The sequence below is a fragment of the Cherax quadricarinatus genome, chromosome 41, assembly GCF_038502225.1.
Source record: "Cherax quadricarinatus isolate ZL_2023a chromosome 41, ASM3850222v1, whole genome shotgun sequence".
Lineage (NCBI taxonomy): Eukaryota > Metazoa > Arthropoda > Malacostraca > Decapoda > Parastacidae > Cherax > Cherax quadricarinatus.
Window position 1 is genome coordinate 29,547,117 of NC_091332.1, and position 17,444 is coordinate 29,564,560.

At 44.5% G+C, this 17,444-nt stretch overlaps 1 protein-coding gene across 2 annotated transcripts in view; it reads right to left on the minus strand.

Annotated features, from left to right (window-relative positions):
- The window catches only part of 14-3-3zeta (tyrosine 3-monooxygenase/tryptophan 5-monooxygenase activation protein zeta), a 141,637-nt gene that overhangs the window by 67,645 nt on the left and 56,548 nt on the right, over window positions 1-17,444 (minus strand). For both annotated transcript variants that reach the window (XM_053786943.2, XM_053786942.2), the window contains exons 3-4: window positions 7,508-7,665; window positions 7,363-7,401 (exon numbers count right to left, since the gene is read on the minus strand). In XM_053786943.2, coding sequence (XP_053642918.1) covers window positions 7,363-7,401; window positions 7,508-7,665 — 197 coding nt within the window. The remainder of the gene's footprint in view (window positions 1-7,362; window positions 7,402-7,507; window positions 7,666-17,444) is intronic.

Genomic DNA, 17,444 nt, shown 5'->3' on the forward strand with positions numbered 1-17,444 from the left:
AGAGAGAGGGGAGGGAGAGAGAGGGGAGGGGAGAGAGGGAGAGGTAGAGAGGGAGGGGAGAGAGAGAGGTGGGGAGAGAGAGGGGAGAGGGGGAGAGAGGGAGGGGAGAGAGAGAGGGAGGGAGAGAGGGGAGAGAGGGAGAGGGGAGAGGGGAGGGGGGAGAGAGAGAGGGGAGAGAGGGGGCAGAGAGAGAGGGGGAGAGGGGAGAGAGGGGGGAGAGGGGAGGGGAGAGAGGGGGGAGAGAGGAGGGGGAGAGAGGGGAGAGGAGAGGGGGGAGGGGAGAGAGAGGGGAGAGGTAGGGGAGGAGAGGGGAGAGAGGTAGAGGAGAGGGGGAGAGAGGGGAGAGAGGAGAGGGGGAGAGAGAGGGGGGAGAGGGGGGAGAGAGAGGGGGAGGAGAGGAGGGGAGGGGAGGGGAGAGAGATGGGGAGAGAGGGGAGAGGGGAGGGGGAGAGAGAGGAGGGGAGAGAGAGGAGGGGAGGAGGGAGAGAGGAGGGGAGGGGAGGGGGAGAGGAGAGGGGAGGAGAGTGGGGAGAGAGTGGGAGAGAGAGGGGAGAGAGGGGAGGAGAGGAGAGAGGGGAGAGGGGAGAGAGAGGGAGAGAGGGAGAGGAGAGGAGAGGGGAGAGGAGGAGAGGGGAGAGAGAGGGAGAGGAGGGGAGAGAGGGAGGAGGGAGGGGAGAGGAGAGAGGGGAGAGAGGGGAGAGAGGGGGAGAGGGGAGAGGGGGGAGAGAGAGGGGGAGGGGGAGAGAGAGGTATATAGGGGAGAGGAGAGAGAGTGGGAGGGAGAGAGAGGGGAGGAGAGAGGAGAGGGGAGAGAGAGGAGGGAGAGAGAGGGGAGGGGAGAGAGAGGGGAGGGGAGAGAGAGGGAGGAGAGAGAGAGGGGAGAGAGAGGGGAGGGGAGAGAGAGGGGAGGGAGAGGGGAGGTAGGGGAGAGAGGGGAGCGGAGAGATGGGAGAGAGAGAGGGGAGAGAGAGAGGGAGGGGAGAGAGAGGGGAGGGGAGAGAGAGGGGAGGAGAGAGGAGAGGGGAGGAGAGAGAGGGGAGGGGAGAGAGAGGGGAGGGGAGGGGGAGGGGAGAGAGGGGGGAGAGAGAGGGGAGGGGAGAGAGAGGGGAGGGGAGAGAGAGGGGAGAGAGAGAGGGGAGAGAGAGAGGGGAGAGAGAGAGGGAGAGAGAGAGGGGAGAGAGAGGAGGGAGAGAGAGGAGGGGAGAGAGAGGGAGGAGGAGAGAGTAGGGGAGAGAGAGGGGAGGGAGAGAGAGGAGGGGAGAGAGGAGAGGGGAGAGAGGGGAGGGAGAGAGAGGGGAGAGGGAGAGAGGGGAGAGGAGAGGAGAGGGGAGGAGAGAGGAGAGGGGAGAGAGAGGAGAGGGGAGAGAGGGGAGAGAGAGGAGGGGGGAGAGGAGAGGTGGGGGAGCAGAGAGAGGGGAGGAGAGAGGGGGAGGAGAGGAGAGGGGAGGGGGGAGAGAGAGGGGGAGGGGAGAGGAGAGGAGGGGAGAGAGAGGAGGGGGAGAGAGAGGGGGAGAGAGAGAGGGGAGAGAGAGAGGGAGAGAGAGAGGAGAGAGAGGAGGGGGAGGGGAGAGAGAGGCATATATAATATAAGAGATATATAGAGAGAGAGGGGAGAGAAAGAGAGGGGAGAGAGAGAGAGGGGAGAGAGAGAGAGGGGAGAGAGAGAGGAGGGGAGAGAGAGGAGGGGAGAGAGGGGAGAGGAGGGGAGAGGAGAGAGAGGGGAGAGGAGAGAGAGGGAGAGGAGAGAGAGGAGAGGGAGAGAGAGGGGAGAGGGGAGAGAGAGAGGAGAGAGAGAGGGGAGGGGAGAGAGAGAGGAGGGGAGAGAGAGAGGGGAGGAGAGAGAGGGAGAGAGAGAGGAGAGGGGAGAGAGAGGGGAGAGGAGAGAGGGGAGAGAGGGGGAGAGAGGGGAGAGAGGGGAGAGAGAGGGGAGAGAGGGGAGAGGGGAGAGAGGGGAGAGAGGGGAGAGAGGGAGAGAGGGGAGAGAGAGGGGAGAGGGAGAGAGGGGGGAGGGGAGAGAGAGGGGAGGAGAGAGAGAGGGGAGAGAGGGGGAGAGAGAGAGGGGGAGAGAGGGGAGAGAGGGGGAGGGGGAGAGGAGGGGGAGGGGGAGAGAGGGGAGGGGGGAGAGGGGGGAGAGAGAGGGGGAGAGGAGAGGGGAGGGGGAGAGAGAGGAGGGGAGAGAGAGGGGGAGAGAGAGAGAGGGGACAGAGAGGGGAGAGAGGTGAGAGGGGGGAGGGGAGAGGGGAGAGAGGGGAGAGAGGGGAAGAGGGGAGAGAGGGGGAGAGGAGGAGGGGGAGAGGGGGGAGAGAGGAGGGGAGAGGAGGAGATAGTGGGAGAGAGAGGGGGAGGGGAGAGTGGAGAGGGAGAGGGGGAGTGGGGAGAGAGGGGGAGGGGGAGAGAGAGGGGGAGAGAGGGGAGAGAGGGGAAGACGGAGAGGAGAGACGGAGAGGAGAGACGGAGAGGGGAGAGAGGGGAGAGGGGAGAGAGGAGGGGAGAGAGAGAGGGGAGAGAGAGGGGAGAGGGAGAGAGAGGGGGGAGAGAGGAGAGGGGAGAGAGAGAGGAGAGAGAGGGGAGGAGAGAGAGAGAGGAGAGGAGAGAGAGAGAGGAGAGGAGAGAGAGAGGAGAGGAGAGAGAGGAGAGGGAGAGAGAGGAGAGGGGAGAGAGAGGGGAGAGAGGGGAGAGAGGGGAGAGAGAGGGGAGAGGAGGGGGGAGAGAGAGAGAGAGAGAGAGAGAGAGAGAGAGAGAGACAGAGAGAGAGAGGAGAGGAGAGAGAGAGAGAGAGAGAGAGAGAGAGAGGATAGATGAGAGAGAGAGAGGAGAGAGAGAGAGAGAGAGAGAGAGAGAGGAGGAGAGAGAGAGAGAGAGAGAGAGAGAGAGAGAGAGAGAGAGGAGAGAGAGAGAGGAGAGAGAGAGGGGAGAGGGAGAGAGAGAGAGGGGAGAGAGAGAGAGAGAGAGAACCATGAAGAACCATGTTGTAAATCCCTTGGTAAACAAGGGCAGCCACAGGAAGCTTTATAGCACCCTTCGGCCGTATCTCTGCATCTCGGCTTTGGGACAGTAGGGGCTTGCAAGATCCCCTTGGCTACGAGGGCCAACAAGTACGCTCACACCTTGAGTATGCTCCACTTTCTTGGTTTGTGCCTGCCCCCTCATCTGCGACTGCTGGACAGAGTAGAGAACAGAGCAAGACGTCTCATCTCTCGCCTGGACCCATCCTGGATAGATCTGTCATTTCGTGTTGGCAGAGCCTTCCAACATAGGAGGGATGTGGGTGGCCTTACTGTTAAGTGTACAAGGCCAATATTAGTCGTACCACACTTCTGGGATTCCACCTCGAGGATAGCGTGAAATAAGCTTTTGGTGCCACTAGACAAGGGCAGAGCAGCAATCTTCACTTCTGGCTGTACCCCTTCTCCAGAACATCACTCCATCTGAGATCATACATACCCATGGATGACTCGAGTATGGAACACATTCTGTACAGCATAATGATATCAACGAGATAAAGTCAGCTTGATCAAATGAAAATGGCTTAGCCCACAGATGGCTCCAACTTCATATCCTGTCCCTGTAACTTTGTATGTCTCATAACAAAAATGCTTTCAAATGAGCTGATGTAGGTAACAGCTCTTAGCTTGCCAATAAAGTTAGGAATCCTTAACCTGTAATATAGCTGTCAATAAAGCTAGGGATCCTTAACCTTGTCAAACCCTGTGTAAAAAAAAAAAAAAAAAAAAAAAGGGGGGGGAGAGAGAGAGAGAGGGGAGAGAGAGAGGGGATAGAGAGGGGAGAGATTGAGGGGAGAGAGGGAGAGAGGGGGGGCGAGAGAGAGAGAGGGAGGGGGGGAGAGAGAGGGGGGAGAGAGAGGGGGGAGAGGAGAGAGAGGAGAGAGAGGAGAGAGAGGGGGGAGAGGGGGGAGAGGAGAGAGAGGAGAGAGAGGGGGGAGAGGGGGGAGAGAGAGGAGAGAGAGGAGAGAGAGGGGGGAGAGGAGAGAGAGAGAGGAAGAAGAGCAGAGCAGAAATCAGCAACTACAGACCAGTGTCACTCCTGTCAATCACTGGTAAGATCCTTGAGACAATCTCAAGACAAGTGACAGATTTTTTTGACTACCACTCACTACTTTGTGATCGTCAATATGGCTTCAGGAAAGGTTACTCTGCTGCTGATCTGTTGTTAAACCTCTCCACTAAGTGGCACCAGTCACTGGATGAATCCAAAGTCAGCTGTGTGGTAGCACTGGACATTGCTGGCGCTTTCGACCGGGTGTGGCACCAGGGCCTCTTAGCAAAACTTCTAGCACTGGGAATTGCAGGCTCTACGCTATGTCTCCTCAGTGATTACCTTCATGGTAGATCTCTAAGTGTAGTCCTCAATGGAACGGAATCAGCAAGGCATCCTATTGGGGCAAGCGTTCCACAAGGGAGTGTGCTGGGTCCACTGTTATGGAATGTCTACTTCAACGACCTTCTTCATCTCATCCCAGGATCACATGCATATGCAGACGACTGTACACTGACATTCACTTATCCAAGAGAAGAAATGCCAGCTGCTCTAAGCTACATCAATCACCAGCTGAGAGCTATATCAGCTTGGGGAAATAGATGGCAAGTAACATTTGCACCTGAGAAAACGCAAATGATGATCGTCTCTAGGCACCATGATGGTAATGCTGGTGCAGTAGTAAGGATGAATGGGAGGATGTTGGCACCTGGAGAAGTTGATATCCTTGGGGTGAAATTTGACTCCAAACTAACCATGAAGAACCATGTTGTAAATCTTGCAAACAAGGCAGCCAGGAAGCTTACAGCACTTCGCCGTATCTCGCATCTGCTTGACAGTAGGGGTTGCAAGATCCTGTACGAGGCACAAGTACACTCACCTTGAGTATGCTCCACTTTCTTGGTTTGCCTGTCCCCCCTCTCATCTGCAACTGCTTGACAGAGTAGAGAACAGAGCAAGACGTCTCATCTCTCGCCTGGACCCATCCTGGATAGATCTGTCATTTCAGCAGAGCCTTCAACATAGGAGGGATGTGGGTGGCCTTACTGTTATGTACAAGGCCAATATTGTCAAAATACCACACTTGGACAGCGTGAAACAAGCTTTTATGCCACAAGACGGGCAGAAAGCAGCAACTTCACTCTGGCTGTACCCTTCTCCAGAACATCACTCCATCTGAGATCATACATACCCAGGATGACTCGAGTATGGAACACATTCGTACAGCATAATGATGTCAACGAGATAACGTCAGTTGATCAAATGAAAATGCTGGCCCACAGATGGCTCCAACTTCATCCTGTTCCCTACTTGTATGTCTCATAACAAAAATGCTTTCAAATGAGCTGATGTAGGTAACAGCTCTTAGCTTGCCAATAAAGTTAGGAATCCTTAACCTGTAAATAGCTGTCAATAAAGCTAGGGATCCTTAACCTTGTCAAACCCTGTGTAAAAAAAAAAAAAAAAGGGGGGGGGGAGAGAGAAGAGGAGAGAGGGAGGGGGGGGGAGAGGGGGAGAGGGGGGAGAGGGGGGGGAGAGGGAGAGAGAGAGGTAGAGAGGAACAGACAGACACTTTCTGCATAATGCAGCAGTCTGCACAACATTAATCTTTTGTGTGAATTAAAATTCAAAATAGAATGCAAGTGTGTAAGTGGAGCCTGGATGTGACTAATGAACAGAACATTTTAGCCCTAGTTATGTTAATATTGTTAATTCTGAAGCTTATTTTGAAATTGGCCTTACTTTGTGTATGAAACTGGCCAAATTACCAATTTCTGATCACTTTATTGGGTAGTTGAAATCGGTAAATGGGCGGTTTCTTGTACTCAATTGATAGAACAAATCGAGTTCTAGCTAATTTAGTTTGGTTGACAAACAATGGAATTGGCCGAAAATAGGGTTTCAAGTGGGTGAAATCGTTGATGTGTAAACATTGCCAAGACCGCCAACTTAGCTTTCCATTAAATTTCGTACTTTTGGTGTCATTACCATCAGAAAATGATTATCATTTCATAAAAACTTTTAAATTCAACAGAGCAAGTTTGTGAGCAGGGGTCCAGACAGTGAAAGGGTTAAAAAGCCAAAATCAAATTTATGAACATTAAAGAATATTAATCCAAGAGGCATCTTTTTCCAGCCTTGCAAGTCATCTTGATCACAGCTAGTAAATACATGCTAACCCTTAGCCCTACAAGAGACCCCTGATCACAACTTGCTCAGTGTCGAAGAATTTAAAAAAAAATTATCATGAATTGATAATGAAACCAAGTTTGAAATTTGACTGAAAACTATCAGAATTACACTCGTAAAGTTAGCGGACTCTGCCATACTTGTGCAATGGCAATTTTGCCCACCAAGCCCTATTTTGGGCCAATTCCTTTGTTCCGCTACCAAACTCTGCCATTTCACCAGAACTCCTTTTCTTTTATCGAATGAGTACAAGAAACCGCCCATTTACTTATTTCAACTACACAAAAATGATCAGAAATTACTAACTTGGCAAAGTTCACAAAATTCAAGAAAGCCAATTTCTAAATAGGGGCCAGAACAAAATGCAAACATTCCTGGCACTAAAATAAAAAATTTCTCTGTTCATTAGTCACATCTCCAGGCCCCTCTTGTATTGTTTTTTTTTTTTTTTTAATTTTTTTTCACAAAAAAAAATTAGTTATCCATACTGCACAATTTTAATTTTATGAATATCGGCACATTCGTGAATATATATTAGACCCACCAGTTGACATGTACTGGACGCCTGACATTTTGGTTACTTGAACATCGTCAAAAATATAACATTTCCATTGCTTTTGCTTTAAGCTCAATTTCAAATTGTCTGCAAACCATTCAAAACCGCCTATTTCTAATATATCATCCATTCTATCAAACGAGGCCAAGAATACGAAAATACAACCATAAATGCAATACAAAAATACACAGCAAATTTGCCTTTTAACACCAAAAACACTGTCCCAGTTTTCTCGTTATGCACTGCTTGCTGCAGGATTTTTTTTTATACTGTACACTGATCATGCAGAACCATTCTCTCGTATGTAGGCCTACCAGCTTTCAAGACTTGAAAGCTGCTAGAATTTTGGTATTTTATTACGCAACCGGCACTGGCTTCAAAGCTAATTTTATGGGACTGACACTGAAGGGGTTGAGCAACACTGACATCCACATTACTTACAAGCCAAGAAACCAGTCTGCAACAAATTTTTCCATGCTCTTGCCCTTCCCCTACTTGTAATTACTGTCAGCACCAAATTATAATTTTTCCATCTAGCTTTGTTTAACTTGCTCCTCTCCCAGGATAACTTAACATTACAATTATTCAAGTAAATGTTAACAAACAGCAACAATACTTACCAATACATCCTGGCATATTTCCCTAAGTTCTGTTTCGACCTGAAGGGGGAAAAAAACAGGAGACTTAAAATAGTAATCAGGCATATTATTAACTAATATATCTATAAAAACCACTTAATTAAGTGCTGAAGTACAGACTGCTTACCTTCTCTCTGTATTCCTTCGCCATTTGTTGTTTTCGTTCTGAACCCTCTGTTTTCTGTTCTATGGAGGAAATAACTCGCCAGGAACTTCTCCGAGCTCCTACAACATTCTTGTATGCTACTGACAAAAGATTGCGCTCCTCATTTGAGAGCTCCACCCCTGCAAGTAGAAGATGAGACACATGACCACCTAGGAATTAAACCAAGACATCCCCTACCATTAAGGTAATCTAAGTTAATCAGCAATAAACCAGCTTAAAGGCAAGACCAACTTTAAATCTCTTGCATTACAAAGATTAAAAAGATTTATGCTCATGCTAAAGCACAATTCTGTGGGTATCCTATTATGCCTGCATCAGTGACAAGAAAACAATTACTTGCATATTACTGTTTACACCTCCCATCCCTGCTACTATCCCTCTGCACATTTATAAAGTAAAACAGTATAATAGTGGAGTACAGTATTAGAGTGGAAAGTCTGGGAGGAGAGTAAAAGATTAGAAAAGATGTGAACCACCACCTGTTCTACAAAAGCTATATAAAACCACTAATTTTCAACAAGGCAAAATTAAAATAGCACATGTTAAGCACTTTTTTTTTAAATGCTACAGGTTACATATACTAAAGTTTTAGTAGATACAGTCTAAAGGTCTTTCAGTTTTCCTATTCTTGCCCCCCCCCCCTAGTCCTGGGCCAGACTTTTCAACAAGCCTTATCAACAAGGCTGGTTATTGCCAGGAGCCCCCTGACGCATACATGCTTCACAGCCTAGCTAATGTGACACTTTACTGAGGTTCACATCCAATTTTCCCAAAGCTTACACTTTCCAGCAATGGTGTCACTCTTGGGTCATATTAAACAGTCTGGACCCACAGATGTTGAAATATTCTTTTGTGCCCTCTGTAAACCCAGTTTTACACCATTTTACACTTATCTCCAGTATGTTATGGCAGAATTAGGACCAGACTAAAGACCTTCCACATATGTAATCTACTCCAATGACTACATTTAGGACAGGCTTTCCCAGTAATTTAAATACCTTATTGGCTCAAAGTGGGCCATAAATGATGCATCCATTCCAGCCGATTTCTCCTTGAAAAAAATGGTCTGCCAATATCATTACACCCAGAGCTCTTAATCTTTTCATTCTATTTAGTGATCTTTCATTTCATAGTGTCTCAGGTTCATTCATAGCCAAGTACTGCAGTTGAACTTTTCTTTCTCCACTGCTCACTTGAGACATGTCCTCTATTGAGGCAATTCCCACTTTCATAACTGCAAATGATACTTAAATAGCAAATGTTATCTATGCTCAGTGAGGATAAATAGTAAAGCTTCAGGAGCATACTAAAGGGTACCGAGCTTTTTACTTTGTTAATGCTTGATTCCGTCACTTACTATTCTGCTGTCATAAAACATCTAATGCCCCAAAATTGTGTGCAATCACTGATAACATTTGCCAAATGGCTTTCCAAAATGTGTAGACATCTGCACCTTTAGCTTTCTTCCAACACGACTTCTGTCATTAGTTGAGTAGCTGTAGCAAGCATTTTCCTGCTCAAAATCGATGTTGATTTGGGTTGTGTAGGTTATGCTATTCCATAGTTTGTAATTTACCATCTTATCAGCACTAAAGCCTCTGGCATTTATTTCTCCTGTATCTAAACCTCCTCCAAAGTAGTGAAATTCCATGAATCCAAGTGTTATATGGCTAGGTTTTTTTTTTTTTCCCCCCAAATTATTCTTTATTTGTACTTTAGTCAATTATGTGATCTGTGGCGCCTTGGGGAACTTTTTATTCTCAAACCTGCTTTAAATTAATGACCTGCTGAACATTATTCATATTTATCTTAATTTTGCTCCCTTCTATTTTCATTAGTGTACAAACCTCCTGCAATAAATGGACCAATTCTACACTTAGATCTTAGGCTTGGGAATTTTTTTTTCCTTTCTTTTTGGGTCACCCGTCTCGGTGGGAGACGGCCGACTTGGTTTAAAAAAATAAAGTACAGTGGAACCTCAAATATCGAACTTAAGTTCCAGGAGTTAGTTCTAAATTCGATAAGTCTGAAAAGCGAAGCAATATTTCCCATAAGAAATAATGGGAATAAAATTCATCCGTTCCAGAAACGGGGAAAAATGTTCAATTTTTTTTTTATATAGATTAAATATAAATATAGTTTTACATACATAATTGAACACTTTGTTGTGTGTATTAATAAATTTAAATCAACACAAAATAACATTTTACTTACCTTTTTTGAAGAGTGGTGATGGCATCTGGAAGATAGGGAGGTGGAGAGTGAGAGTTGGGGTTAGTGTTTGGAAGGAGAATCCCCATCCATGAGGACTTCAGGTATCAAAAGCCCTCTGGGGTTACTTCCTTTCTATGTCTTTTAACCCTTTGAGGGTTTCAGACGTACTAGTACGTCTTACGCGCAGGGGTTTTTGACTTACTAGTACGCATAAATTCTAGCGCCGTCAAATCTCGCGGGAAAAGGCTGATAGGCCTCCATATGAAAGAATGGGTCTATGTGGTCAGTGTGCACAGTAAAAAAAAATCCTGCAGCACAGTGCATAATGAGAAAAAAAAACTTTCACCATTTTTTTGGCATAAAACAGCGACTTTGCACTGTATTTTCGTATGGTATTTATTGTTGTATTCTAGTTTTCTTGGTCTCATTTTATAGAATGGAATGCATATCACAGAAATTGAGATTTTCACTGGTTTTACAATGAAAAGTACCTTGAAATTGAGCTCAAAGTAGCAGAAATGTTCGATTTTTACCAAAGTTCAAAAGTAAACAAATCATGCCAAGCGTCCAATACACGTCAACTGGTGAGTAACATTCTTTTGCAAGTGCGCCAATATGATTTATACCATTTTTTACACTAATGCAGTAGTCTGCATAACAGTAAATCTTCTATTTTTCGTGAGAATAAAAATTCAAAGTGGAAAGCAAAAGAATGTAAGAGGGGCCTTGAGAAGTGACTAATGAACAGAAGAAATGTCATTTTAGTGCCAGGAATGTATTTGTTTGTTCTGGACCCTATTCGGAAATTGACTTTTGAAATTTGTGTGAAATTGGCAAAATTGCTAAATTCTGACCACTGTATTGGATAGTTGAAAATGGTAAATGGGTGGTTTCTTGCACTCATTCAATAGAAAAAATGTAGTTCTAGCGAAATTCATGTTTTTTGTTGACTAGTACAGAGGAATTGACCGAAAATGGGGCTCAAATTGGGCAAAATCACCGATGCGTAAACATCGCCGAGACCGCTAACTTCGCGAGAGCATAATTCCGTAAGTTTTCCATCAAATCTCAATTTTGGTGTCATTATGATTGGGAAAAGATTCTCTATCTTTTCATAAGTTTTTTTTTTTTTTTAAATTTGGCCAACCCTGAGAACGAGTTTGAGAGGGCCTGTCGACCCTCAAAGGGTTAATTAATGCCACTAGCAGCAGCTTGAGTGTCGCTGGACCCGTCTCACAAAATAACTGTTCACAGTTCTGTTTCTGGTGCCTCTAAGATTTCCCTAAAATGGGACATGGCTATCACCAAACTTGTTGCAAAGATGGCTTGTTTCAGCTTGCTCAGGGTGGTACTTCTCCACAAACATTTGGACATCATTCCACTTCTGTATGATTTCCTTCACATCTATGGTGTTTCTCACTTTCTTTACCACAGGGGTACAACTAGCAAGTTTCTTTGGGCCCATTGTAGCTCATTTCAGTCCCACAAGCACTAAACAATGAAGTAATCTTAAAATGTTTGAGTGCAGGTTAGTGTTCACTCAAGCATCAACAAAACCAGACTGGCTCACGGTGCCTGCGTGGGGGATGTGGACAGCAGGCTGCCGGACAGGTCCGGTACCGGGTGGTTCGAAAATAGGGGCGAGTTTGACAATAGTGACAAAGTTGGTTCGAAAAAAGGGTTCTATTTTTGACGAGTTCGATAAGCGGTACGTTCGAAATTTGAGGTTCCACTGTATTCAGGGTAGCAATATCCTGGATAGCTTTTTGTTCCTTTTATGCTTTTTCCCATCTGATATTAAAGCTTGTTTTAATGTTCAGTAAAGGTTACCTCCCCTTGTTTTTTAATGCCTTTCAACCTCTTCCTGCATCTACATTCGACCTTTCAGGCTCATGAGTATTTTACACAAACCTTGTATGCTTCTGACTTGCCTTTTCCAAACATAGGTAGGTAAGGGTTCAGAGTGCTTATCAGACATACCCAAGGAAAAGTTAAGTTTTTCTTTCTAATGCCTCAATGCAAAATTTACTGAACATCCCTTCTATTTATACTATTTCTGGAGTTCTCCACTCCTAGATTTACACTTTTGTAAATCTAATGTGATCAGAGAATACTGTTTGATTTATGTCTGGTTAGTTCTTTATTATGCACGAGCCTAAAAGCCAGTGTACTTTCATTTCTAATCGGTTCTGTAATATGTTTGTTCAGCTTAAGCTTTCCATGAAGCCCCTGGGATCTCTTATGTATTTGCCGAGTTCACATGCTTCTGGGAATTATTTCTACTATAACACTGATTTACCATTTCCTATCTCAAATTTGAGATGGAAATAGTCTAGGATAATTTTTGATGTAGGATTCTCCAGGTTATCAAGGCATTTATATTTTCCTTGTCTGTTCCATGAACTCCTCAGTAACTATTGAGTTGTATATACAAGTATAATTACTAGGTTATTCTTCACTTAGTACTTCTACTTTTTATTTTAAAATTGTGGAACTATTTCAGACCTTCCTGTTAACGCTTTAAACAATGCATTTCTGTCAGGAGCCTACACAACCCTTTCACTGTCGTATTAGTACGGATTACAAACCAGTGTTGGTGCCACAATACGCCAAAATTCTAGTGGTTTAAAATCTGGTGGGAGAAATGTTGTAGACCTACATGTGAGAATGGGTGTGGGGTCAGTGGGCACAGTATAAAAAATCCTGCAGCACAGTGCATGAGAAAAAATACTTTTTTGGATTAAAACACAGGCTTTGAGGTGGATTGTCATATGGTATTTATGGTTGTATTCTCGTTTTCTTGGTATCTGATAGAATGGAAGATATATTACAGAGATGATTTCGATTGGTTTCACAATGAAAAGTATCTTTAAACTGAGCTCAAAGTAGCAGAAATGCTCAATTTTTGCAGATGTTCAAGAGTAAACAAATGACATCACCGTCCAATAGGTGTCCAAGTGGCGAGTCTAATATGCAGTCACAAATGGGTTGACATTTATACAATTAGAATAATGCAGTAACCTGCATAACAGGCGTGAAAAAAAATTCAAAATGATAAGGAAGAGCAATATAATAGGGTCCTGGAGGCAACTAATGAACAAAATTATTTTAGTGCCAGAAATGTCTGCATTGTTTATTCTGGACCCTATTTTGAAATTACATCTTTTGAAATTTGTGTGAAATTGGCCAAATTGCCAATTTCTGACAACTACTGGGTAGCTGAAATCTGTAAATGGGCAGTTTTACTCAATCGATAAAACAAATGGAGTTTTAGCAAAATACCTACGAGTGGTCGACTGGAATAATGGAATTAGAAAAAAGCTCAAAGTGGGCGAAATCGCCATTGCGTATATATCGCCAAGACCGCTAAGTTCACAATAGCATAATTCCACAAGTTTTCCCTCAAATTTCGTACTTCTGGTGTCATTACCATCGGAAAAAGACTCATTTCATGAGAATTTTTAATTCTTTGACACTGCAAGTTTGTGAGCAGTGAAAGGGCTAAGAGTTACCTTTGTTACTTTATATTTTTAAATACCTGAATGTTACCAAAGGTGGAGATTTACCATTTGGGGCATTTGGTTTTTGTAGTTTTTAATACTTAGGGTGTTGCACCATCCTTAATACTCATGTGGGTTGGTGCACATTTATGCTACCTCTGCATCCAGTTACCTTTCCTTGTACAGCGGTTAGGTTTCAGGCTACTGCTGTACAAGCGAGCCCTTTTTTCACTTTCAAATTCATATAAAAAGCCTGATAACACATTTACACTTAAGTGAGCAGTAGTGCTAGGCCTAAAAATATGCACATGCAGTACACATTACTTAAAATATTTTTATCCTTGGCTTATAGCGAGTGAATATTTATTGTAGGAAGTTGAGTAAATGAAGAATGGGTATAATTTAACCCTTCGAGGGTCCGTCCCATACTTCTACAGCTCTGAAGCCAGGGTCCAAGCAATAGAACATAAGAACTACACCATAATTCTAATGGCTTCAAATTTAGCACAAGAAGGCTGGTAGGCCTATACCTAAGAATGGGTCTGCATGGTCTGTGTGCAGTAAACAAAAAATTGGGACTCCCCACAGCACTGGGAATGTTATCTCGGTACGCTTTGCTCATCATGCCTCGCGGCAAGGAAGCTCTCGCTCCCCGGCAAATTGGGACTCCTCTTCCCAAGTGATGGTTCTAACACTGATGAAGTGAATCTGAAGAGAAATTTATGGTTTTGAACAATTTGACCAAAAGCAATGCTAAAGATATCAAGAGTAGTGCCAAAAATCCTGACTACCTTCAACCTTCCACCTCTGGTGCGAGTCACATTCAGCTGTACCTAGTCCCAAGAAAAATTTTTGCGTGGCCAGGCCTCATTTGAGCAATGGTGATGACGGTGACGTGGACTGATTTTAATGCTCTTGACCATTCGAGTAGCAATAGTGAGGAATCATTCACCAGTGAAGTGTCAGTTTGTGGCACAGCGAGTGCTCTGGTAGTGCACCATATGCAATTCCAAGGGGACTGAGTACATCCTGTGGCCCTACACCTGGCACAGTGAAAGTGATGTGGCTACAATTGGGAAGGACAGACCACATGCATCAGTAGGTGGGGGCCATGGGCATGCAGCACCAGCCCAGGCTGAAACCCTAAGCCGCTGACTCAGCAGGACCAGGACAAAGCGTATTGTCATCCAGCCCCACACCACAACCTGCACAACCACCACTACAACCAGCCAGCCAGCTTATGCCCAGTACCCACCAGCACATGCAATCTGGGACTGGAAGCAAAATCCAAATTTTGTTCTCAATCCCCATCAATTTGACGACACTCAACGTGGATTCCTGCTATCTTGTTCCCTTGAAACACGAAGGTGAATGGCAATTCTTTGCACTATTCTTTGACCAACCCTTGATGGAAAATAGTTGGGAAAGTAACAGGTATTTTGATTACACCATGGCAAATACAATGATTTGACCAGTCAAGACTACACTGGTGGAAGGAGACAACTGTGGCTGAAATGCACTTTTTTTTTGGCAACAATAATGCTTATGCCTCATGTCTAAGCATAGTATAAAATCATACTGGTCCATAGATGGGCTAATTTCTACCCAAGCCTTCAGTGAAATCATCCCAGTGAACAGATTCATCTTGCTGTTACATATGTTGCACTTGTGTCAAAACCAGGCTTGACAAATGACAGGTTATACAAGATTAGAAATGTTTTTATATACTATCTGAAACAAAAGTTCAACATGTACTTTCATCTGTTCAAGAATCTTGTAATTGAAGAGTGATTTTGTTCAAAGGTAGACTGTCGCTTGGTATATATTGCTAAAACAAGAGGAAATGCTTTGGTATAAAACTGTTTGTACTCGGACAGTGGCCTGGTATTGGACAATTGTATACACAGGAAGTAAAACATTGGAAGATACCAGGCTGTTATTGGGTATCCTAGGTGACAGCAAGAACAATGGCAGCATCCTATCTTGGTCAAGGGCATACAAACTGGTAACTAGTACAAAAACCCTTACTCAGTGATTTCTTGAAAGTGAACATGGCAGACGTGTGGGGCACAGTGCATTCTAATCGTAAACATGCCCAGGTTCAACACAGGCACTCAGTGGTGAGGTGCTGGCATTTGCTGCCAATGACCATTACAGTGGCATGACAAATGAGATGTCGCATTGTTGACATTCACCAAAACGAAATAAAAGACAGTAGCAAAGTGGATAGTGACAAATGAAGCCATTCAAAAACCAGCAACTGACTTTCTACACAACATGTATTTGGTTGACAAATGTGACCTGCAAATTGGCATTGCCAATTGTGTTCGTAAGAGTTACAAGTGGTACATGACGCTTCTCTCGTGGACACTTCAATGCTCAATGCCTATAATACGTACCAAATGAAGATGACACCAGACCACCGTATGGTGAATTTTTTTCATCTCATCAGACAAGTACCAGGTCAACACATGCTATACAAAATCGTCCACAAATTGATCGTCAATTACCCAATCGTTTGAGGCGGGAAGGTGATCGCTCCCCAATACAGCTTCCTTCAACCAAGAAGAAATGGGCTCAAAAAATGTGCTGTGTCCACAAACAAAACTGCCACAAAAAGAGGCAAAGACACTACGTGCGAGAAATGCAAGGCGCCACTGTGCATGACACCTTGTTTCAAAGACTTCCATAGACTGCAGCAGTTCTAGGAACATGTCCAGTGACTACATGTGTAAATATACAACAGAACATTACCAATATGCATGTCTTGTTGTAAACAAGTTTTTCAAAATACATAATGAAAATATTAGTGCAGTTGTGCTGAATAAGAGTGAACATACATTATGCATTATACTTGTCTCAGGCCACAAAAGTTATTGGCAAAAAAAAAAAAAAAAAAAAAAATTGAAGAAAAAGAAAAGGTAAAATAAAAATGAGACTTTACAGAAGTGGCCAATGTTGCCACCACCTGGTCACTGAGGGTCAACTTTATGCCTATCACAATCACTAAAAAGAAAGATTAAAGGCTGGATAACTAGAACCTTCAAAACCTGAAGCCAAACCAATGACTGCACATTCTCAGCTTGAATATTACTACAGAGGGACCTGTTTTAGTTTACCCTGGTTTTTGTTGAATTCGATGTTAGAAGACTTTCGTCAAAATTTTGTCCCACTTTCCGTTCATCACCTAGGTTTTCAGAGTTGACAGTGGTCCACCATACCATACTAGTCTGCCGGCACCCACAAAGTATCCCAAACGTTCCGAGTCAGTCTAGCTTTGTTTCTAGTCAGTCAAGGGTGGCAGCAATGGGGGGGCAGTGATGGGGCCAGAGGGTGGCAGTGATGGAGGCAGAGATAACCTCTCCCCCCTCACCATCTTTATTTGCCAACAAGTGTCTTCAATAAAGATAAGTGATAAATGTTCATTTATCCATTTCATTAGTACTTTATATTTCTCATTGTTTTCTGTATGTAAAACCAGTTATTCTATAAAATGTATTTTTTGTTAATACTACTTTTGGGTATCTGGAATGGACTACTTGGATTTACATTTATGGGAAATATTGCTTCAGTTTGTCAAATTCGGTTGTCACTTTCTGGAACGAATTAATGACAAACTGAGGTTCCACTGTATATACTAACAGCCCCTTTTAAGGCAGACTAAACTGCAGTTATGTGGTGAACTTTCACTGCCAACAAACAAGCTAAGCACTTAACTCACTGCAATGATTTTAGTACCTCTAACTACTCTGGAATGCTAGACTAATTACACCAACCAAGAATACCTACTCGCCATACCATGAATGGTGGGGCAGGGTAGGGACCACCCTTCCCCACAGCTGTCTTTGAACAAGCCTCTCCATGGAGTAAGGATTCAACCAGACAGTTACTACTGGTTGCACACGTCAGCACAACTCGGCATACATTAGCCGTGATGCTACAGACTTCAAATACTGTCAGGTCAGCAGAGTTCAAACCCTGCTAGTGTCACGGAGTATCGAAAAGTGGATTGGGTAATAACACTTGCGTAGGATAAGTACGTATATTAACGAAATATATGGGAAGCGCCAAGCCTGACCTGCATCTCTCCTGTATCCAACTAACTCAGTGCCTAGAGGGTGAGCGGCATACAAATCATGCTAGGTCAGCTGTAACAGTGAATAACTCGGTGATTCACAGGAGCA